The following is a 23,832-nucleotide window of genomic DNA, read 5'->3' on the forward strand; positions in this document are numbered from 1 at the left end:
TCAAAAGTCCTGAATAATATTCTGTATCTTCCAGTGTTGGTTTCTGCAGTCCTGAAGAAAAACATTCTTTTCATACTTTCCTGTCTGATCAGCGCTGATCTCCAGACAGCGTTTGGTTTCTCTGTTCTGTATAGCCTGTCCCTGAAAACAAACAAGAATATGTTTTTTTCCAAGCAATGCTTAGATTGTAATATACCACAGCACCCTATCAATGTTTGGGGTGTAATTATTTGCTCACCTGTTTGAAGTCCCAATACATGTGCTTTTGTTTTTCAGTGTCTGAACACCAGGACAGCTCTGGAAACCTGCCTGAGCCGGGATCAATTAGATAGCGGTTCCTATTGTTTTTAAGGAATTTAAGGGGATGCGCAAATATCTCACCACTTGCTGTATAATAAAATATCTGTGTGATTAGAAAGTAAAGTGTGTCAAATATTCACCAAAATACAGTTTGAAAATGAAGAGAAGAGAAGAGAAGAGAAGAGATTACCTGTGATTCCATGAAATTACAAGGATATAAAATGGGAGTGTTCTCCTCAAATGGTCCTTTATCCAAACATAAACGTGTTTGCAGATCATTAATCAGCTGTTTTGATAGAGAAAATAAGGACATTATATTAAATCATCAAACCAATCATCTTGTTTCATAGTGAACCGTATGTCACTCACCACTCCATAACCAAGTAAATCATTAATGGGATTTAACTCAGGATAGACATTTTCCAGATACCATTTAAATGGTTTGCATTTCAGCCTCTCCCTCAGTTTCTTTCTCTCCGATACATCGCCAATGTCTATTCCATGGTTCTGTGGAAACAGGAGAGAACAGATAAACATGATCATTTGCAGATCATAAATCTAATAAAGAGCCAAAACAAATGAACATTTCAAACCTCAAAACCTCTAGTCACACATCTCTCTAGTCACAACTTTAGGTGTTTCAAACTGAACCAGACAGATTCAACACTTCAAGAGTCCTAGAGCTGGCCTTGAAAATCCAGAATTTGACTGGCTGAATCTCCTTTAATTAGATCTACCTGTATAGGAAGACCCCAGGCGATGTTCACATTTATTTTGTATTCATCCATCCAAACTTCTGCCACTCTGAGGGCATTTCTCTTCATTACATTGCTAATATCAGACACGTAGGGTTTGTGTGCCCTCTCGATGTGAGCAATTTTAGAGCAGGGTACAATCTCTATACTTCCTCCACACAGCCACACCTGAACCAAAACACATGAAAGAAAAACTCAAACCGTTTGCACTATGCGTACCATAACTATAGGATGTAAGAAATAATTGACAGTGGGCTGTTGAATTATTGAAAAACAATGCACAACTGAGGTGGTAATGCAGCCATGACACAAAGCGTGCATTATTTAACAATAATTCAATAATAGAACTTGCACAATTGGTGGCTGACTAAATACTTTTTTTCCCCACTGTATACCATGTTTACAACACCTCAATGCATTTTTCAGATGTTTTATTGTAAGACATTTGTCAGGTTTTTATCTATCAAATGCTCATGTACAGAACAAATTTCTTACAAATCTAATCCCAAGCCTCTATTGCTCATTACAAAATTTTATTACCATTTCATTTTAGAGCAAATAGTATTTTAGGAGAATGATCAACGCATTTGTGAATTACCCGTATTCCTAATTCAACATTCTCTCCTCCGTACACCTCCATCCCTCCATCCAGAGTCCCAATCTCACCGAAGAACAGACGATCAACCACGAGTATTCCCATCACAGAGGGACTCCTGGAGAACAGGAAGAGGACGGATCTGTTACACTCTGATCAGAGCAGAATTTAATAACATCACATCCACACCATGACTGCCAATGTGAAAGAATATTGAGAACAATATCCACTTATATTCACATTAATTAACTTATATCTTAGACATATACATACATATATATACTACATATATTATATATTACACAACACATACTCACTTTCCAGGCTGTGAAGGATCGTTTTGATCGTACCACTTCTGTGGGAATCCCACGTACCTGCACCAGAGAGACCAGTCAAATCCATGAGCATAGATGGGATACTTTGCCACTTGCAAGTCATAGTAATTGACACTATCAAACACAGGACTCAGGACCAGCGTACGGTCAGCTTGGATACGTGCAAGCAGAGGCTCTGCCCTAAAAGAGAGAGAGTACTTTAGAAACATTTCATCCACCTTCATACAACACTCTATATTTTCCTGTACACCCTAATTTAAAAAATGAGATCTCATAATCTAAATTGTCACCATGCTATCTAAATAATACTAAACCAACACTACTTCACACAAGCTATGCAATATTGTTTTAAGATAGAGAATTCCATCTAGGTGAGCAAATATTTAATTTATTGCCAAATACTTAAGTCAGCTGAGCAGTTTCACACCATTTGACATGGACCTCAATGTGGGCATCCAAAATGGCAACCACATCCCCAGTGACAGCCTTCCACCCTGATATTCTGGCCTGGGAAAGTCCTTTCTGCTCTGAATGGGTCACCATCTTCACCAGGCCTGGGTGCTTCTCATTGATGGAGCTCATATAAACATGCAGCTGTGTTTTCAGATCTTCTGTGGAACAGATACATCGAGAATTAATAACTCATTTTGTGAACAATATGCCTCTGAGACGAGGGTTGGATGGGATTTTGAGATAATCAAACCATTCGTGCTGTGGTCGTCCACCAGTATGATCTCTTTGAGCAGGTGGGCTGGAGTTCTGTTGATGATGCTGCATATGGCTCTTTGAATGACAGACAGAGCCTCATCCAGATAAATCAGCACCACGCTGAGGGTGGGCAGATTGTGGGGGTATTCACGGCCAATGCATCTACAGAAATGGATGAATGCATCAAGATGGATATTGAATTTTTAGAGTGTTTCCAAAAACCGCTGGAACTCACCTGTGGTCTCGAGTGTCCGGTAGCTCCCGGTCCAGAGGCAACTGGTCACTGAGGAAGGCATTATAACCGTATTTCTGAAAGAGATCCTCAGCCTTCCTCTGGTCATCCTCAGAAAGTTCAACAGTCCATTGCTTGAAGAGATATGAGTTTGGGAACAACTTCTTTGCTGGTTTCTTCTCATTTTTCTCTTTGAGGCCGTCCTCTTCTGCAATTTTTTTTTTCATTTTAGTTCACTAAAATTGGTTAGAATCTTTAATTCTGGTATACCAGCAAAGACATTCACAAATTTCTGTTGGTGTATCTATTTAAAAATTGGTTGTCTATAATCACTTTCAATTACACTGATATAAACCCATAATGTTGCTAAATAATATTGTGATATTAATTTTTATTATTATAAATAATATTGTGCATGTACATGAAAACTGTGCACTGACTCAAAAAAAGTTTCACTCAGTACTTCTGAAAAATATATTTGTTTAAAAAGGGAGCGGAGTCAAATTAGCAGCGTTTCCTCATGGGGGCAGACAAGTTGAAAAACGACAAGACTGGCATTTTCTGTTTTCCCTTATTCTGTCATTGGTCCTGTCACGCTTGTAACAGTTGTGTGAAAGTGTAGCATCACTGACGCTAGGCACTGTGGCAAAAGGTTTGCATGCAACGACTTCAGTATTGATTACATTTCTTTATTAAACGTAACATACAGATTCACAAAAGGGATAAAGCCTAGACATGAATCTATATTTACATTGACAAACACCACAGATTCAGAACTCCACACAGATTTCAAAGGAGTGCTATGGTGCAAATCAAGACTTTCACTATATAACAACTTGAACACTGACCTCTTCATCACACTTAGCAATCATATGGCTTTAGAAGACCCAGAAATACACAAGTCGCTAATTCTGTCCTTTTTGAAGCTTTCCATTTGCATGTTGTTTTGTATGGAAAACAACAGTCCATTTGTGTGTGAGTCTAAGTAAATCATGAAAGGATCTTTTTTTTTTGGTTGAACTAAATAGCTTTAATAAACATTGACATTCTGAGACAACAAGCCCCATCCCCATTCACTGCGGCTTTTAATTACTCCATTTTTGTTTGAAAGAGAGAACTCACATATGCTTTACATAAAAAAACTACTTCTGAAAAACTGAAACTGGCACTTACTGTATTTCCCTGCGTAGTATATTGAAAAGGATGTGAATAGTTGATTTAATAAACTATTAAAAAACGTTAGAATTATTACTAATATATGTAACTAAGCTAATATAAGTTCTCTTGCTCTATATCAAGGGTTCACAAACATTTTTGTCAGCCGAACCCCTATAGATATAAGATATTCATGGTTCTCTGATGCAGGTGAATGGTCACATGACATGCAAGTTAATTGTTTTATTTTTTTAATTATATTTGAACTGCAATATGACATTATTATTATTCTCTTAATCCTGGTTAATCTTGGTCTCAATTTTATTTTTACTTTCTCATCAGCCATATAATACTTCCATGCTATTTTTAGCATCTAATCTCCTTCAGTTCTTAGCTACATTCACATTTTTACTACTAAGACTTTCTGTGATGTTTCTGCGTTTATATAAATTGATTATATCTTGCATTTCAAAAGTCCTAAATTATATTCTGTATCTTCCAGTGTTGGTTTCTGCAGTCCTGAAGAAAAACATTCTTTTCATACTTTCCTGTCTGATCAGCGCTGATCTCCAGACAGCGTTTGGTTTCTCTGTTCTGTATAGCCTGTCCCTGAAAACAAACAAGAATATGTTTTTTTTTTCCAAGCAATGCTTAGATTGTAAAATACCACAGCACCCTATCAATGTTTGGGGTGTAATTATTTGCTCACCTGTTTGAAGTCCCAATACATGTGCTTTTGTTTTTCAGTGTCTGAACACCAGGACAGCTCTGGAAACCTGCCTGAGCCGGGATCAATTAGACAGCGGTTCCTATTGTTTTTCAAAGGGAGATTTGCAAATATCTCACCACTTGCTGTATAATAAAATATCTGTGTGATTAGAAAGTGAAGTGTGTCAAATATTCACCAAAATACAGTTTGAAAATGAAGAGAAGAGAAGAGAAGAGAAGAGACTACCTGTGATCCCATGAAATGACAAGGATATAAAATGGGAGTGTTCTCCTCAAATGGTCCTTTATCCAAACATAAACGTGTTTGCAGATCATTAATCAGCTGTTTTGATAGAGAGGACATCATATTAAATTGTCAAATCCTTCATAATTTTTCCTGTACAACTGATCTCTCAAGACTATCTTGTTTCATAGTGAACCGTATGCCACTCACCACTCCATAACCTAATAAATGCATGGGATTTAACTCAGGATAGACATTTTCCAGATACCATTTAAATGGTTTGCAATTTAGCTTTTCTCTCAGTTTCTTTCTCTCCGATACATCGCCAATGTCTATCCCATGGTTCTGTGGGAACGGAAGAGAACAGATACACATGATCATTTGCAGATCATAAATCTAGAGAATTTCAAACCTCAAACCCTGTAGTCACACATCTTTGTTCACTTTTTCAATCTTTTAATTAGATCTACCTGTATAGGAAGACCCCAGGCGATGTTCACATTTATTTTGTATTCATCCATCCAAACTTCTGCCACTCTGAGGGCATTTCTCTTCATTACATTGCTAATATCAGACACGTAGGGTTTGTGTGCCCTCTCGATGTGAGCAATTTTAGAGCAGGGTACAATCTCTATACTTCCTCCACACAGCCACACCTGAACCAAAACACATGAAAGAAAAACTCAACACTGTGCACTACAGCGACCATTTACATATACTACATAGGTAACAGCTGACGACTGCCATTAAATTATTGAAAAACAATGCACAACTAAGTTGGTAATGCGGCCAAGAGGCAAAGCGGCTGTTACACCAGAGATGTGCATTATTTTTTAATAAACAATTAGTCAATTATTCCACTTATACCACGGTTACAACACCTAAAGAAGACATTGTTTAGATGTTTTATTTCAACACGTCAAGACTTTGTCCTTTAAACACTCTTGTGTGTACAACTCATAGACTTTATAAAACAATGGTTGTAGTGTCCGTGATGTCACCCGTAGGTTTTTGAAGAGCATTTTTGAAGCCCAAAGTGGGTGGAGCCGGTTTTCGCCATCTTGGCAGCGCATCACTGCGCCTCACTCCCGGATAATTGAAAATGGGCAAAAAGGCGGGACATGGGTGAAGCTGAGGTGCCTGGTTGCTGAAACCGCGCCCGCCTAGCTTGACATGATCAAGTTAGCTCAGGCTAAGGAGCTAATGCTATATTCTACTGTTTTATACAGTCTATGGTTTCAGCTTACAGTTAATCACAGTCTGTCAGATTCTGCAGTGTAGTAAAGTTTTAAATAAAGTTATAGATAATAAATAATTTATTTTAAATAAATTAAACAAATTAATAAATACAATTATATTTGAATTTCACTCACCAGAAAAAATGGAGCCCAGACTTCTTAGACTGGTACTAATTGTACTGACAGACTTCTTCTTAGTCTGTCAGTACAATTAATTGCAGAGCTAGTTATTAGATAATTGTATTAAAAAAATCCTGAAAAAAGCAGCTATGGGATTGACTCCCTTTTGGAGCCTGTCTCTAGCGGCCAGTCGATGAATTGCTGTTTAAGTCACTTCCATGTTGGACTCAGTTGCTAACTCCAAAACGGCAGTTTAGAATGAATAACAGAGGCTTGATGCATTGATATGCATTTATATGAGAGAGAGAGAGAGAGCGCTTGTGTGAAATACCTGAGTCTGCGCGTCTCTGAAGAGCGTTCGGCACCAATGTCTTTACTAATAGCGAAACTGTTTGACTGCTTCAAAAACAGCGACGTTACCACCCCGCTACTGATAAATATTATGTCGTTCCCTTTCATAGGTTCACTTCAATGCTGCGACAGCGGTCGCTATGGGAACACTTCCAGTGTGACGAATGTCTGAAGCCCTTATACCATCACGCCAATTCATTGGCCAATAGCGCTTAGTACCGCCCTGCGCATACGTTACGTATGCCATATCAGCGTGCTGCGCACTATTTCATCAGATTTCATTTCCTTCAGGAAGCGGATTATCTGTTGCCCGTAGGAAAGCGTTCTTTCGTCGTGTTCTCAGCTATTTTCTTTAAAAAAAGAGCAGTTTACTCCTCTTCAGAGGGCACGATGAGCTACAGGAGATGCATCGAGCCATGTGACAGGTTCATCGCAGGAGAAGACACTCATGACAGGTGTGTGCAATGTTTGAGCCTACACGTTCAAGTAGCATTTAACAGCCTTTCTATTGTCTACACTGCGATAGCCTGTGGCTAAAACTATTGCACTCGAGGTTCGTGGCCTTCCTAAGAAAGGAGACCTCGCGTCTAACCCCTGCCATCCCATTTCTGCGGTTGCCGAGGCGCCGCACAAGACGATCACTTGGGGTGACGCATGAGAGCCGGAGCACACGGAGAGCAAGACAACGGAGTTTTCTCCCTTCTTCTCACTCTCTCCGGGCCACATACGTTCAAGCATATGAGGAGCGCTATGTGGACCCGGTTGTCTTTATCAATGGCATTTATGATCTACTTTGGAAGCTCGTAATGTGATTCTTTCAGTTGTGAACCATATTTAAAAGTATTCTTAGCAAGCTATAACATAGTGAGCAGACGGTTTTTCCTATCTCTCTATACTTGCGACGCTGCACTAAAGCAGACATGTTTATTTGAGTTGGCGCTTATGCTTCCAACTCTTGTTCGTGTAATGTTTTTAGGCACGGACTCTGAGGAGTCCTGCAGCAGATGTATGTCGTACACTATGGTTTTGGCGCTTCATGCTACCAAGCATTAGTTTGCGCGACTAATTACTAATTACTATTTCTTTCAGCTCCACTGCTGCGTCGAGCTGAAACAAATAAGTGGATGTGCTCACGTAATAAGAGTTTCTTATAGCGAGCTTTCTTATTGAAGCTAAAACATAGTGGCTCAGGTGGTAGAGTGAGCAGACGGGTTTTTCCTATCTTTCTCCCTACTCGCGACACTGCACTAATGCAGGCACGTTCATTTGAATGGTGCTTACCCTTTCAACTCTTGTTAGGTGCGGACTCTGAGGAGTCCTGCAGCAGATGTTTTGTCGTGCACTATGGCTTGGCGCTTCATGCTACCGAGCATTGGTCTGCCCGACTAATATAATATTTCTTTCACCTCCGCTGCTGCATTGAGCTGGAACATTAAGTTGCAAGCTGTTTTAGCATTATGCTATTATGGCTCAGGCTGCAGAGTGAGCAGACTGTTTTTCCTATCTGTCTCTCTCTCTACTTCTGCGCTGCACTAATGCAGGCACGTTCAACTGAATTGGTGCTTATGCTTCCGACTTTTGTTTCATGTACTGCTCTTAGGTGCAGACTCAAGGAGTCCTGCAGTAGATGTTGATCATGCACTATGGTCTTGACGCTTCATGCTTCCAAGCATTAGTCTGCTTGCTGATAATATTTCTTTCAGCTCCGCTGCTGCTTTGAGCTGGGACAAATGAGTGGGCGAGCTCACATATCTAGAGTGATTCCTATGGCAAGCTTTTTAACACCTAATGCCATAGTGACTCAGGCTGCAGAGTGAGCAGGGGTTTTTCCTGTCTCTCTCTACTTCTGCACTGCATTAATGAAGGCATATACATTGATTTGGCGCTTACGCTTCCAACTCTTGTTCACGTCACTACTTTTAGGCGCGGTCTCCGAGTTCCGCAGCTGACATTTTGTCATGCACTATGGTTTTTTGGTGCTTCATGCTACCAAACACTAGTCTGACCAACTAATAATTATTATTATTCTTTCAGCTCCACTGCTGCTTTGAGCTGGAACAAATTCTGCAGAACTGTGTGAATTAGTTCACATGTAAGAGTATTTTCTTATGGCAAGCTATCAATGCTCACCATGGTCAGCCTACTTCTTGTGATTGATGCGGCGCTTATGCTACCAACACTCGCTTCACATGACTGGCTGCACAACGTGACTGCACGCTTCATGCTACCAAGCAGTGATTGCATGACTAATTACTCTGTTCTTGTCAGCTCCGCTGTCACATTGAGCTGGAACTTTTGCATGAATGTGGGCAACCTTTAAGTGTGTTTGCCTCTCTGTCAGCTATTCTGCCGCTTGTTGCGTTTCGGACTGATTTTTATTGTTCTCCGCGCCTTAGCTTTCGGAGATCGAAAGGATAGCCCTAAGGCCATTGGTGCAGGGTCTATGTCGACATCCAAGCTCCCACTTCTGTGGTTGCCGCTGGCTTGCCTGATTTTAGGATCTATTTCCCGTTTCAGAAGTTTTTCCCACAACTCGGGTGTTTCGGGGCCTCATGAAGGAGGATCAGCGTGTCGTATGGTTATACCATCCAGCTTCTATGGTACTACCCATTTTGGAAGTAACGCTGTCACTTCTAATGTCACTGATTGCGTTGATTTGGATTTGCGTCACCTAATCTTGTGCTTGAGTAGCAATTTCATGAAGCTGACGCAGAGGTTCATACTGGCTCTATCTGAACCGGAGATTGGTTTGTGACAATCCTTCTAAGGATGTGTACTTCTGCATCCAGATCGTCAAGGGACACAGGGAGTTCCTTAGGCTTACTTTTGGAATAAAGCTTGCCAATACTGTATTCTTCCATTTAAACTGGCCTCGAACACAAGGTGAATGGACACGTCTCTGGCCCCGTTGTGGCTCCAGGGTGTCTGAGTTTTGAGTCACCTTAACGACTGGCTGGTATTAGCTAAATCACATAAGCCGTTTGGAGACGCTTGCATTTAGGTCAGGATGGCAACACAGCGGTGGTCTTGTCTGGGAGGTTTACGCTCTCGCCCCCTGTGCAGGTTGGTGAGAGAGTTCTTCTTTGGGCGCAGACCAAGTTCCTGTCGGTCAAAGCAGTCCATGTCCCAGGTCACCTGAACTCGGGAGCAGACTTGTTCTCAAGACAGAGTTTGGACGGAGATTAGAGATCGCACCCTCAGGTGGTGAGTCTCATTTGGCAGCTGTCCGGCTGAGCGGAAGTGAACTTGTTTGCTTCAAGCATGACAACACATTGCCCGCTCTAGCTTTTCCCTGTCTCCTCCGTCGCCTCTGGTATGTACGCTCTGGCTATAGAGTTGACCAGAACCAGTCTTTATGCCTTCCTGCCAATCCGTTTGCTTCCAGCGGTTATGTTCAGAGTATGGACAGACAGAGTGGAACGTCTGCTGACTCAGGCTTGGAGCATGATTGGCACCCCCATTCAGATTATGGGTGTGGCCCCTGAGCGGAGTACATTGATATGTCTTGGTTTCTCTGCAGAGATACCTGAGAGAACAGAGAACTTTGACCTTTAAGACAGTTTGTTTGGTGGCCCTAACCTCTCTTAAGAGAATTGGGGATCTGCAGGCTCTTTCTATCAGCCGTTCTTATATGGACTTTGTCCCGGGGCTGGTTAAAATCTTACTGTGACCTAGGCCTAGTACGTTCCTAGGTTGCTTCGACTCCGTTTCGCTTTCAGCAAGTGGTTGGAGGCTTCTCCCCTGCTGGTTGCTGGGTCAGATAGTATGTGCAACTTCTGAGTCTTGCTTGGTGAGGGCATTGAAGATCTATGTCGACCGCACAGCCCAGTGGTGTGGATCTGACTAGTTGTTTGTATGTTTGGTGATTAAAAACAAAGGAGCTGCCATCACTAAACAGAGAATGTCTCATTGGACAGTGGAGGGTATCTCTTGGCTTATGAGGCGCATGGTTTGACTTTGCCTCTAGGGGTGCATGCTCATTCACGAGAGCAATGGTTTCTTCTCAGGCTCTTTTTAAAGGGTCTTTTAAAGGGTTAAACGCTTTCCTCGGTCTTCCAGCTATCTTCAGGTACGTGAAGGCGCTATGGTATAGCGTGTTCCCATAGCGACCGCTGTCGCAGCATTGAAGTGAATCTATGAAAGGGAACATCTCGGTTACGTATGTAACCTTGGTTCCCTGAATAGGGAACGAGATGCTGCGAAGTCGGCCATTCCTGTACATTCGATAGCGCTTCCTTCGTCATGTGGAAATCTGATGAAATAGCGCGCAGCACGCTGATATGGCATACGTGACGTATGCGCAGGACGGTGCTAAGCGCTATTGGCCAATGAATTGGCGTGATGGTATAAGGGCTTCAGACATTTGTCACACCGGAGGTGTTCCCATAGCGACCGCTGTCGCAGCATCTCGTTCCCTATTCAGGGAACCAAGGTTACATACATAACCGAGATGTTTTTCCGTTCCAAATCTAATTTATAGAAAAAGTCAATAGCAGGGCAAGTTTCTGTGTGCGTAGAGAGAGAGAACGTTTTATTGTCAAGGAAAGGTAAATTTGTTCGAAAAACATGGAAATTGTTTTCATCCTATTGTTAGTCATATTTGTTTGCTTGGTCAGTGTCTTTAAGGGTTTTGAATTATTTGCTGTTGAAGGCTGTAAGGAACTTTGAAATAGCTGTAGCCTAATAATTTGGTGAAGTGATGAACTGTAATGCGGTCGACAGACCGGGAACTAAGCTGTGCATTTATTGGAAAATATAATTGAACGTTCATCAGTCAATCAGAACCAAGCATTTAACATCCCAGTAGTATAATTAGAATTTAATATAGTATAATTTAGGAGAATGATCAGCGCGTTTGTGAATTACCCGTATTCCTAATTCAACATTCTCTCCTCCGTACACCTCCATCCCTCCATCCAGAGTCCCAATCTCACCGAAGAACAGACGATCAACCACGAGTATTCCCATCACAGAGGGACTCCTGGAGAACAGGCCGAACAGAAGGATCTGAAACACTCTTATTTGGGGTGGAATACAGACAGTATAAAATATTAAACCAACAACACACACTCACTTTCCAGGCTGTGAAGGATCGTTTTGATCGTACCACTTCTGTGGGAATCCCACGTACATGCACCAGAGAGCCCAGTCAAAACCATGAGCATAGATGGGATACTTTGTCACTTGCAAGTCATAGTAATTGACTCTATCAAACACAGGGCTCAGGACCAGCGTACGGTCAGCCTGGATACGTGCAAGCAGAGGCTCCGCCCTAAAAGAGAGAGAGAGTACTTTAGAAATATTTCATACACCATTACACCAATAAATCAGTTTTGATTGTAGTAAAAAAAAAAAAAAAGGTAGAGCTAGATTTTCGGATATTTGTGCAAATATTTAGTTTACTGACACTTAAGACAGCTTCAATACTTCACTTCAAGTTGAAGTAGCCTATTAAAATGACTGAAAATATTACAAAAACTGACAAAACACGTAACAAAATTTCTAACACTTGAAATTAAAATGAAAACTGAAAACTTTTAAAATAAAAGCCAATTAAAAATATGAATAAATACTATCAAAGTTTATAAATAATTTTAAAACAACACCGCTTCGCATGTGTTATGTTTTAAGACAGAGAATATCAACAACTAGTTGAGCAAATATTTAGTTTATTGCCTAATACTTAAGTCAGCTGAGCAGTTTCACACCATTTGACATGGACCTCAATGTGGGCATCCAAAATGGCAACCACATCCCCAGTGGCAACCTTCCACCCTGATATTCTGGCCTGGGAAAGCCCTTTCTGCTCTGAATAGGTCACCATCTTCACCAGGCCTGGGTGCTTCTCATTGATGGAGCTCATATAAACATGCAGCTGTGTTTTCAGATCTTCTGTGGAACAGATACATCCAGAATTAATAACTCATTTTGTGAACAATATGCCTCTGAGACGAGGGTTGGATGGGATTTTTTGAGAGAAACAAACCATTTGTGCTGTGGTCGTCCACCAGTATGATCTCTTTGAGCAGGTGGGCTGGAGTTCTGTTGATGATGCTGCAAATGGCTCTTTGAATGACAGACAAAGCCTCATCCAGATAAATCAGCACCACGCTGAGGGTGGGCAGATTGTGGGGGTATTCACGGCTAATGCATCTACAGAAATAGATGAATGCATCAAGACAGATGTTGAAAATTCATAGCGTTTCCATACACCGCTGGAACTCACCTGTGGTCTCGAGTGTCCAGCAGCTCCCGGTCTAGAGGCAACTGGTCACTGAGGAAGGCATTATAACCGTATTTCTGAAAGAGATCCTCAGCCTTCCTCTGGTCATCCTCAGAAAGTTCAACAGTCCATTGCTTGAAAAGGTATGAGTTTGGGAACAACTTCTTTGGTGACTTCTTCTCATTTCTCAATTTAAGGTTTTTTTCTTCTGCAAGAATGTTTCATTTGAAATATATTTGTCTAAAAAAATCACTTCAAATTACATTAATACAAACCCACCAAAATGATAAAAATAATATTGTACATGGACATGTCAAACTAAAGGTGCACTCAGTAATATATATTTTTTTTTTCATATTTTTGATTGTACTTGTCAAGTCATATCACTAGCCTAGTAACATTAGTAAAATTTCCAAGGAGTGAGTTAGCAAACAGGTTGAGATCACATGACCAACTTGCTTTATCTTCATAGTCCTACTGCTTTTGGCTGTTTTTATAAATTAATAATGGCTGACTATGAATAAAACATTCAACATTTGTATCGCTGACTGAAGACATCTACTTTCGTGTGATTATTCATATCACAGATAGAACAAGTTATTTACTTCAAAACACAAAAGAGAATATTCTTCACTCTTAAAAATAAAGGCTCCAAAAGGGTTTGACAGCAATGCCATAGAAGACCCATTTTATATTAAGAATCTTTAAGTGAACAGTTATTAAAATAATTTTTTTCTTAGTGCAAAGAAGTTTAATAATAATTTTTACATTTCAATAATCTGAAGAAACTTTTTCCACTATAAAGACTCTTCTATGCAATGAAAAGATACCATGGAGGTTAAAGGTTTGCATCCATTAATACCAATAAAGAACCTTTATTTTTAGGGTTGTTGGTAACCTAACAGTTTTAGTTTCTATTTACTTCAATATTATGGACCCCAAAATTGCCTACATTCATGTTTCACAGAAAAAAAGTCAAGGTGAGAGAATGATTAACTGTAAAAAAAATAAATAGGGTCAATTATGATTTCAAGCCAACATTTAAAGATGGCTAAGAAACATCAAATTCGATTACTAAAAAGATTTAACATTAATAACTCACCCACGGCTATTAAATGAGCTTCCAGTTTGTCCAGCTTGTTGAGCAGAAGTGCGCTGTGTAACGAGAAGTTCTGCTGGACTTGGTGGAGCTGCTTCTCTTGAGTTTGGATTTCCCACTTGACAGAGCTCATATAGAGAAACACCACAGCGACAGACAAGACTGGAAACAAACTCTTCACACAGCTTATTCTCATGATGATCAGAACAGCAAAGATCACAGACTGAGTTGTTTTCTTGATGTTTTCCGTCTTCAGGTGTCAGTTACTTTCTGAGGCTGCCACTGGTTTACATTGTTTACATTGTTCGGTTCAAGCTTTTGTGAAACTAATGTTTGCTGAGTGTTTGACACTAATGTTGGTCACATTAATCATAACAAAACGGAGGGAGAAAACCAGGACATTGAATACTGGTAGAGTTAAACACTGGGTACTTGAAATGTTATTTAGCCTCAATTTAATGGATGGCACATGTTATACCAATAATAAATGTATGTAATAAAAACTTATTTTTTAAATTGAAAACGACCCAAATAAAGTTCACTAAACTATGAAAAGTCAAATATACTTTACAGTGCAAAATTACAATGCACACTGTATTTATCAGTGAGACTGTTCACAAAAAGCTTTGTGGTTTTGAGTATTTTACAATAATATGCGGCACTGAAAACCTTCATTAAACAGACTTGGCACACAGTATTACACATCATGTTAATTTATGAAGGAACACTGCTTCTGCAAACAAGACCTACAAGTTACACAGGCTATTTAACAAACTATAAGTTTAACTATAATTACTTTGAAAACGAAGTGCTGATGAACTGGTTTACAGTTTTATTTGCATATTGCTTTCACAATAAATATTGTTCAAAAGAAGCTCTACAAAAATAAAGGTCCACCCCATATAACTGTGGCGAGGAAAAGCTTCTCTTGTTCTCCTCTCCTCCACACATGGCTCTTTTTAACCACTAGAGGGAGGCATCGCTTGAGCATTAACTGAGGGAATACAACACATTTATTACAGGAAAGGAATGCAACACATAACTTATAGTGGGAAGTCGTGGCCTAATGGTTAGAGAGTCGGACTCGTAACCCAAAGTTCGGTTGCGGGTTCGAGTCTCGTACTGGCAGGGATTGTAGGTGGGGGGAGTGAATGTACAGCTCTCTTCCACCTTCAATACCACGACTGAGGTGCCCTTGAGCAAGGCACCGAACCCCCAACTGCTCCCCGGGCGCCGCAGCATAAATGGCTGCCCACTGCTCCGGGTGTGTGTTCACTGCTGTGTGTGTGCACTTTGGATGGGTAAATGCAGAGCACTAATTCCGAGTATGGGTCACCATACTTGGCCACATGTCACGTCACTTCATTAACAAATATAAGATGTTTTCACTACCTAAATGCAAAGAGGTTCATATTTCATTAGATTACAAAAACATCTTTGCTTAACCCTCATGTTGTGTCCTGGTCATTTGTGTTCAGGATTTTTTTTTTCTGAAAAATGCTAGTTAATGTTATTGCATCAGACTAAAACTTACGGAATTCACTGCTCTCACAGAGTGTAACAACTTCCCAAATTTTTTTGATAATTTTTGTGCTTTTTTGGTACTTTGGTGTTCCCAATTTGAGTTTATACATTTCTTGTTATGCTATATTATTACCAAATATTGGATTCAATCTTGTTTCCTTTCAATTTGCACAGATTTTGTATTTCTTTTTGGAACTGATTGATCGCAGGCCTGATCTGAGCTTATGCACCTCAGTTTTATCATAATATAGCATAATGAGAGATTTACAGACAGTTTTTTATGCAACAATGAAATGTGATGCAGAATATTTGGAAAAACTGATTTTAGCATATTATCAAAAAATATTTATAATTTATCAAAATTTATTTATCAAAAAGTGCATATTTACAAAGCTAAAACACACCATTAAAAAGACATTAAAAATATTTAAAGCAAAACAAAGAAGTTATTTCTTCTTTAAGCAAGGGATGAAAGGTCTTAAATTCTGGACAAATTTCAGAAATAAATATCCATTCTGAAAACAGACTTCTTACTATTTTTTTCCTACCATGAAAGCCAAGAGATGCCCCATACACTACGAGTTACCAAAAGCCGCTGTGAAGCTTTCGATTACATTGTTTCTTTAAAACAAGCTTGTTTAGTTCGCAGCAGCATTAGGGTGAAGGGGTTTGACTCGAGCCAGACGGGAAAGTCCTAAACGCAGCCCCTGTCCGGGAGACTTCACATGTGCATTCTGAGATGCACCAGGACTCCGACCACCCTGACCTGGAGTTAGAGTTAGAAAGAGTTTACAAGAGGACACTTTTGCTGTTTTGAGCTGTTCTGGACAAAAGTCACAACTGCACAGTGATGGTTTGAGCCTTTGGTCTCACCAGGGGGATTCCACTTAGGCAGTCTGGCCCCTGCAGGACTGGAGCAGACTGCAGGTTTAGAGAGAGTCGGAGTAGTGGGCGTCTTCTTCAGTCCAGACACAGGAGCAGCTGGACTCCGACAGATCGCTGGGATGGGAGCTGTCAGAGAAAGAGATGTTATAGCTGATATGATCTTTCACCAGACTGCAAAATTTAAAAACTGAAAAAAAGAACCTGAGCTTTTAGCTTTTATTGGCTTTTTGTCTTTTTTTTCTGTCTTGTTCTTCGCAGCCGGTGGTGCCTTTTGTTTCACCACCTTCTTTTTCTTTTTCACAGTGAATGTCTTGTCTTCACTCTCATCTTCTTCAGTGAAGTCTGCATCACTCTCTGAATCTGCAACAGGAACAACCTTAAACAAATGGCTACATTGTGTATCTGAAGTATGACATTTCACCATGTAAGTACTGAAAACATAAGCAGCAGAGTCTAGTTCCATAATAATTAACAGCGTGAAGGTCCTCAGATTACCTGGTGTGTTCTGAGGCTGGTAGTCCTCATCGTCTCTGCTGTCCTTCTTCTCCTTCAGTGGTTTTCTCTGCTCCTTTGAGGTTTCCTTCTGTTTAGAAACACTGGTAGGGGAGGTGTCTATACTGATCAGATTCAGCCCTGAAAACAGGACAGTAAAAAAACACAGAGGTGCATATGCATTGACAATTACAAATTGTAACAATCATAGAAGTCTTGTTTTTTTTTTTTTATATCAGCTTCATTGTATTCTCAAAAAGAGTTTCACATTTTCAAATTTGTTAAAATCTGACTAATAATAAACCTGCATTACCTAAACTTCTGCCATCAATGCTACAATTTGACAGCACTGGAGGAGAATCTGGAGCAGGCTGACCTTCGCCAACTGTACAAAATCAAGGGAGTTTTGTTTAGAGGTTTTTGCATGGAAATATGTCAAATAAAGCTCCATAAACATGCACTTAGAATCTGTACAAATAACCGAAGAAGATAGAATCAGGTTGTGGCCTTGTAAAAGACAAAACAATTATTCCCTATTACCTAAATGGCTGCCCTCAGCACTACAGTGAACTAGAACCGGTGGCGAACACTGAGGAGGCCGAGAACTTTCATTCTCATCTGCAGAACACAGAGAAGCATAAAATAACAGTAAAACTCTATAATGCTTCATTATGCTAGTAGTACATTCACCTGTTTTGGTTGTAGGCTCTCCATCCTGTGTCCTGTCCAGCAATGATAACAATAGAGCCGTCTCTAAATCTCTTTCATAAAGTTTATCATCCACAGATGTCCTGAAACAACACAACAGTCACCCGTCAATGGTGCTATTACATATTTATATACTCAGTGGTCCATTACTGCTCTTCTGTGCGTTGATATTATAATTACACTCTGAATTTGAGCTGATTAGTAATAAAAAGTGCTTTGATAGAAAAGTTTGTGTAACCTCTTCCGGCTTCCTGAGCTGGTGAGATCAACGACTTCATTTGGAGATGCACTTGTAGTTTTGTGGTTTCTCAAAGAATCAGGGTCTTTGATGGCTGTTCGAGCTTTTTTGGGAGGAGGTTTCACACATGCAAAATCTTCATCTGTCACAGAAATCGCGTAAACATAGGTTCATAGGTCTAACTGGCTTTAGCTCTGAGCATTTTGAAGTAATATTATGAATGTAAATCTCTCACCATCATCGTCTTGTAAGACTGCATAGTTGACAGCTTTTTTATCTCTGATGACAGGTAGAAAAAAACATTAGATTGCATCAAACAAGTAACTGATATTCCAGTTTTCTGAACGCATGAAAATATCAGGACATTAAATGCCACAGACAAACAGCTATCATACAGATCCAACAACAAACACATATAGATATAGAAAGTGACACGACAACCATAAGGTATAGATTAACTTATTTTGTAATGAAGGTATGGACGTATTTGGAAAACATACATACACACCTGGATGGTCGGTCCATTCTTTATATCAAAAAGAGAAAATAAAATGTCACGTTATGCCCTGAGAATATACATTCAAATACTGACACTACCGCAGTATTTTAACAACCTTTTGTATCTACTGAACGTTATGTTGCAGAACAACCAGCAATCAAAATAATTGTAAATGTAAAAACATAATGGTCACTTAAAAAGTCTGCCTTTGTGTCAAAAGCTTTATATGCATGTTGTTTTGGTGCGAGCTGGTGTACACAAACGCAACCCGCCTGAAAACAAACGGCGGAAATCAATCTTTGAATTCACCAATTTGCAATTCATTAAAACATTTTCTATCGCTGTGTTTCCAGTTTTACATTAGGTAATGGATAAAATATCATTTATTTTTTCTAATTATTATATGGATGAAAAACCGAAATTTGTTCTACCTTGTACACGATTTTTGTGCATTTTGCAATAAATCACGAATCTGCGGATATGGTTCTGCACTGGCTAAGCGTGGACAAGGGGACACGTCACATTAAATGCTTTCATTTATAAATTAAAATGAACGTTATAATCTTTTGTTTTTAAGGTTTTATGTTGGTACACTGATGCCTATAGTTGTTAGTTATTTCTGTGAATTTTCTTAATATTTCTTGCTTTCCTAACAATTTACATTGTCTCTCAGTAAAGGAATTAAAGTCGTTTGGAAATACTTAGCAGAGTATTTTGGGGGAAAATGTTTATAAGCAGATTTATTAATGTTATAAGCAGATTATGTCTGACTGTGACAAAGGCTATAGGCCTGATATCTATTTTTGAGGTTTGGGTCTTTGCTTCCATAGAATGTCTTTTTTCAGACTAATGAAAAGAAATCATCCAAAATTCACAATTTAATTGTTTGTTACATGTTATTTGCATCTGAGCCAAAATTCCTGTCCTCACCTCTATATTCTGGATGTTTTTACAGAGGGGTTTGTTCATCTTTTACCTGAAGGCTTTTGAACCAGATGTTATCCTTTTTTTTCCTCTTCTGGACAATACATCATTTGCATGTTTAAAATAACTTCAGAAAACTTGTAATAAATCAACTGGGGATAGCTGATTAAAATGTTTACCTTATTCACCGGTGTCTTGCCTTAATTCAAGACATAATCCTCAAATCAACTAAGTCTAAATCTTCTTTTAGCATAAGCAGGTCATAGCGTAACTCAAAGGTTGGCTCCAAGTCCCTTCATCCAAAAATAGTCAAAGTGCAGCCTTTGACATTGGAAACAAAACGGAATGTGGAAAGAGACTGATATCAGATTGATTCTAAGTGTTCATTATTCACCTCTAATGATGGGAAAGTCCATGTTAAACCAAATTTCCAATGAGGAGAGCAGCAACCAACAAGCGATAAACAGATGATTTTGAATGAACTTACTTACTTTTTCCTACTGAAGACAAATAAGACACAAATAAATAGAAGAACATATTTTCTTTGATCAAGAAACAAAATTGTATTTATTTAAAACGGGCCTATAACATTTCACTGCACATCTAACACTTAAAGCAGCCATATAAATACCATAAATAAAACATATGTAATTCATTAAATAAATAAATACTTTATTGGTTGACAATTGTTTTCCACAGGTGGTGTCCAGCACCAAGGACAAATTCATGATGATGTAAAAAACGGGTTTGGTTCTTCAGGTTTTGTGAGATGCAGATACAAAACAGCCTAAATAACCTGTAGATCTCTCTTTTAAAACTACTAAAGGTTCTTTATTGGCACTGATGGTTCCAAGAAGTTTCATGGAGGAACAAAAGGTTCTTTATAGTAGAGGTTCTTCAGATTATTAAATGTTCTTCACACTAAGAAAAAAAAGGTTCTTTTAAGAACTGTTCTTTGGGAAACCAAAAAATGGTTCTTCTATGGCATCACTGCAAAAACCCTTTAGTTTGGAACCTTTACTTTTAAGAAGGCACACGTGAAATTGATTTGAAATATATGAAACACTTAGGCTATTTACGATGAAAACGCTGGCGCATCGACTTTGCGTAAAGCAGTGGCGGTTCAAGTCAAGCCTTGGAGGATCTGTAACTTTATCCGACAACTGCTGAAATCCGGGGACTGCTGGGGCTCGTGTCGTGAAGAAGATCCCACGGGTCATCATCGGAAGGGGAAACCAGAGTTTCCCTGGAGATGTTTCGACCCTCTGACGGCTCAAAGTCCAAGTCCCCATCCTCCTCCTGAGCAGCTCTGGAGTCTGACGCCTCTGCGTACCGGAGCGCGTTCAGCGGGTCTGATGGATTCACCTGTCGGTTTCTCCTCTCCCGGTGCTGCAGGTGCTCCAGTGGAACAGTGGTCTTCTCGGATAAGAAGAGAGAGGAGTGTGGGAGGTTTTGTCCCGCTATGAACACCTGTTTCACCCCATCCAGGTTAAGCAGTATGCCATGCTTGGTGGAGTAATACACGTCACGATGGTTTTCCAAAAGTTTGTGGTGAAAAAGACAGTCTTCCTTATTGCAAACCGTCTAAAGACATACAAAAATATACAAATAGTTAAATAATGAATCAAAATTATTTGATTTATCTATAGCGCCATAGTATTTTTTTTTTTACATGCATGTTTTAGCCTGTAAAAAGCTAATCTGAAATGTTTGGTTAGCCTAAAAACCCCTCCGCAGCTTTAGGTTTTAGGTTTATGGATCAAACTTATTTACAATAAAAAAACTTATTGTTAACAATTCAGAATTATTTAGCATTTTTACAGTTTTTAACGCTAAAATTCAACCTTTTTTTACACATTTTTTACAGTGTGGCAGGGACAGAAACACAAAACTCACACTTACACTCACACTCTTACAGACTCTCGCTCTCCCCCACACACATAAACACACACACACATACTAATAGCAGGCCCAGAGGACAGAGTGAAGGTACACAGGACCTAAAATGTCCACTCTTTTATTAGCCCAGTGGACCCCAACATCCTCTATGTATAAATGTGTAGGGGGGTGTACAGTGAGTGGTCATTGAAAATTTGTTCTGATATATGTTCTTCACAGAAAATGAGCCAAGGCCAATGAGTCTGAGTTTGAAAAAATTATTTAAAGTATAATTTTTCTTTTGATAAATAGTGAAAACGGGTCCCACAGACCCGAATACCATACAAGGGTTACATACGATTACAAATGACTTTTTATAGCCTATAATTTCAACTTAAATGTTGTTTACAATAGACGAATACTTACAGAAGTGAAAAGAGTTCCTCCTGCGTCCATGCACAAAAATCGGTTACTTTTCACTCCAAATATTGCGAGACGGTCTCTGCTCTCTGATTTCAATAAAATTACACCTGTTGAGTGCAGAATATAAAGAGGAATAGGCTGTGAATTACTTTATTTTATTGATAAAACAATAAAAAAAATTCATGATTAATAGACTGGTAATTTTTTTGAGGTCTTGATTTTTATTTTTACTTGCCTAATATCCTCAATATGGATATTATGCTGGTCAAAAACAGTATACTCACTGTAGGACCCCCGGTTTGTAGTTTTGCGCACATGTCCATTCGGGCTGATCTCTAAGTAGAAGTTGTTTAAGTCCGAAGTGGTCTGAAGGTGGATGTACCTCCGCGGGTTCCCCCAATTGGAGCCCAGGAGGGGAGAAGGGTTGGGGGCAGCATCTGCAGGTTTGAATCCCTGGGGAGCCGTGATCCACAGCGCAAGGACAGAGGAGTGCAGCATGTGCAGAGTTGAAAGTGCGCAACGCATCTTCACAGAGCGCAAAGTATCGATGCGTAAAACCAGTTTGCAGAGCTGAAGAAGTTGTGATGCGTGAAAGTTGGTGAGCGCGGCTATTTAAACGCATGCTGTGCCACTCCTTTACGCAACACTCGTCCGCAGAGCCAGAGGATGTGAGGAGGCGGATTCAACATGTCCACCTTCTGTTTGTTATGAGGGTAATTGACTGGTAAACCATAATTGGCTTTGTCAATTTGGCACAGCTTTGACTTTCTAAGACGTCTTGGTGTCTAAACAAAATTGAAAACAAGAATACATTTGAATAGTTTTTGTGCATGTGAGAATCATCTGGTTGTCTCCTAATGTTTCTCAAATGCTAAATCAACCTATATACGTTTATTTTGCCTATATATTAAGTATATATAGGCCTAACCTATAAAAAAGGTACAAAGCTGTTACTGCGGAGGTATCTCAAGACAGGAAAGTTCAAAAGGTACATCTTTTCACCTTATTTACTCCACAATGTCACATATTACTAGCCTACTTTAAAAGTACAAATTAGTACTTTTTTAAAGGGTACCGCCCAAGTGACTGTTTTGTACCTTTTTTCTGGTAATGTATTAAGTGACTGCATGATATACTGAACGGATAGTTGCTTTGGATAAAAACGTCTGGCATACCAATAAATGTCAATGTAATGGAAATATAGTATGACCTCAATCTGAACTTCCTCAAGTTGGCCAGCAGAGGGAACTTGTGGCTCTTTCACGAACAAGTAACGCACCAAAAATTGTCCTAACATGAGTATAGGCTAGCTGTGTGCAACACCGTTTCATTTATTTTCATTTTGATTTAATTTTATTTCGAACGAAATATATATATAACTAAATATACAATCACAATAAATGTGTTGCAACATATAAATATAATATTAAAAATAAACCATTTCCATTATTCGTATATAATATAGACTAATATATAATATGATATAGCAACATACATAATATATTAATGATTGTAAACTTTATATGATATTATAATAATATAATCATATTATTTATTTTTAAATACTTTATTTTTATTTTTATATCAGGAGCAATAACCATAATTTGGGCTTGGAGAAGTAATGATTATCTCTCAAAAATGTAAACATTTCATAATAATTTTTAACATTATGAAAACATTTTTTACAGAGAAACTGGATCCAAGAGATTTCATGTTTTGCATATGAATCAGACAAAAACATCAAATAACCATGACAGGAAAGAAGTTTATGAATTACTTGCGAGTAGTTTATTGAACTGTTGTCATGTAGTATAAATGAACCTGTATGAGTGTAACATCCTGACAGTGTTATTACTATGGTAAAAAATCAGTTCTGGGCACACTGTGCATGACTGCTCACTGTACTTGCTACTTTGAGCATAACTAAAATGTGAAACACATGCATATGAAATAAAATAAAATAAATAGTTTTATTAACATCAGGAATATGATTCAACTGCTGTGCACAGCACATACGTAGAAAAGGAAAGGAAAAAAAAATCTTAAATATATTAGTATTTATACATAGCATCAACGCTTGTCCTCAGAAACACAAGTATGTCCTCAGTTTCCTACTGTCAAAAAATCTTTACAAGAAATCATAACTGAGGCAGAAGCATACAGAAATACAAAACTTTTAAACAAGGAGAAAATACAGC

General features: G+C 39.1%; 4 protein-coding genes across 4 annotated transcripts; all 4 read right to left on the minus strand.

Annotated features, from left to right (window-relative positions):
- On the minus strand, nt 1-3,152 carry LOC107581167 (probable polypeptide N-acetylgalactosaminyltransferase 8). Its single transcript, XM_016266713.1, has 10 exons — nt 2,929-3,152; nt 2,689-2,855; nt 2,413-2,596; nt 1,968-2,165; nt 1,654-1,768; nt 1,038-1,223; nt 670-807; nt 491-586; nt 239-403; nt 1-141 (listed from the first exon to the last, which is right to left on the minus strand). The coding sequence occupies exons 1-10, from the start codon at nt 3,150-3,152 to the stop codon at nt 1-3; spliced, it is 1,614 nt and encodes a 537-aa protein (XP_016122199.1).
- Nucleotides 3,153-4,557: 1,405 nt separating this feature from the next.
- LOC107579452 (probable polypeptide N-acetylgalactosaminyltransferase 8) lies at nt 4,558-14,259 on the minus strand. Its single transcript, XM_016265288.1, has 11 exons — nt 14,067-14,259; nt 12,968-13,172; nt 12,728-12,894; nt 12,450-12,633; nt 11,816-12,013; nt 11,608-11,722; nt 5,503-5,688; nt 5,243-5,377; nt 5,036-5,131; nt 4,790-4,948; nt 4,558-4,689 (listed from the first exon to the last, which is right to left on the minus strand). The coding sequence occupies exons 1-11, from the start codon at nt 14,257-14,259 to the stop codon at nt 4,558-4,560; spliced, it is 1,770 nt and encodes a 589-aa protein (XP_016120774.1).
- A 1,798-nt stretch (nt 14,260-16,057) lies between these two features.
- Nucleotides 16,058-18,859, minus strand: LOC107579575 (RAD51-associated protein 1-like). Its single transcript, XM_016265392.1, has 11 exons — nt 18,841-18,859; nt 18,419-18,436; nt 18,146-18,189; nt 17,911-18,052; nt 17,655-17,755; nt 17,505-17,582; nt 17,278-17,349; nt 16,968-17,105; nt 16,674-16,832; nt 16,461-16,598; nt 16,058-16,353 (listed from the first exon to the last, which is right to left on the minus strand). Exons 2-11 carry the CDS (start codon nt 18,433-18,435, stop codon nt 16,226-16,228), a joined length of 1,017 nt encoding a protein of 338 aa, XP_016120878.1. The 5' UTR covers nt 18,436; nt 18,841-18,859; the 3' UTR covers nt 16,058-16,225.
- A 1,481-nt stretch (nt 18,860-20,340) lies between these two features.
- Nucleotides 20,341-22,287, minus strand: LOC107579742 (fibroblast growth factor 23-like). Its single transcript, XM_016265541.1, has 3 exons — nt 21,919-22,287; nt 21,638-21,741; nt 20,341-20,917 (listed from the first exon to the last, which is right to left on the minus strand). Exons 1-3 carry the CDS (start codon nt 22,157-22,159, stop codon nt 20,486-20,488), a joined length of 777 nt encoding a protein of 258 aa, XP_016121027.1. The 5' UTR covers nt 22,160-22,287; the 3' UTR covers nt 20,341-20,485.
- Nucleotides 22,288-23,832: the final 1,545 nt, after the last annotated feature.

Source organism: Sinocyclocheilus grahami, unplaced genomic scaffold (genome assembly GCF_001515645.1).
Source record: "Sinocyclocheilus grahami isolate Dianchi unplaced genomic scaffold, SAMN03320097.WGS_v1.1 scaffold33.1, whole genome shotgun sequence".
NCBI classification, from domain to species: Eukaryota; Metazoa; Chordata; class Actinopteri; order Cypriniformes; family Cyprinidae; genus Sinocyclocheilus; species Sinocyclocheilus grahami.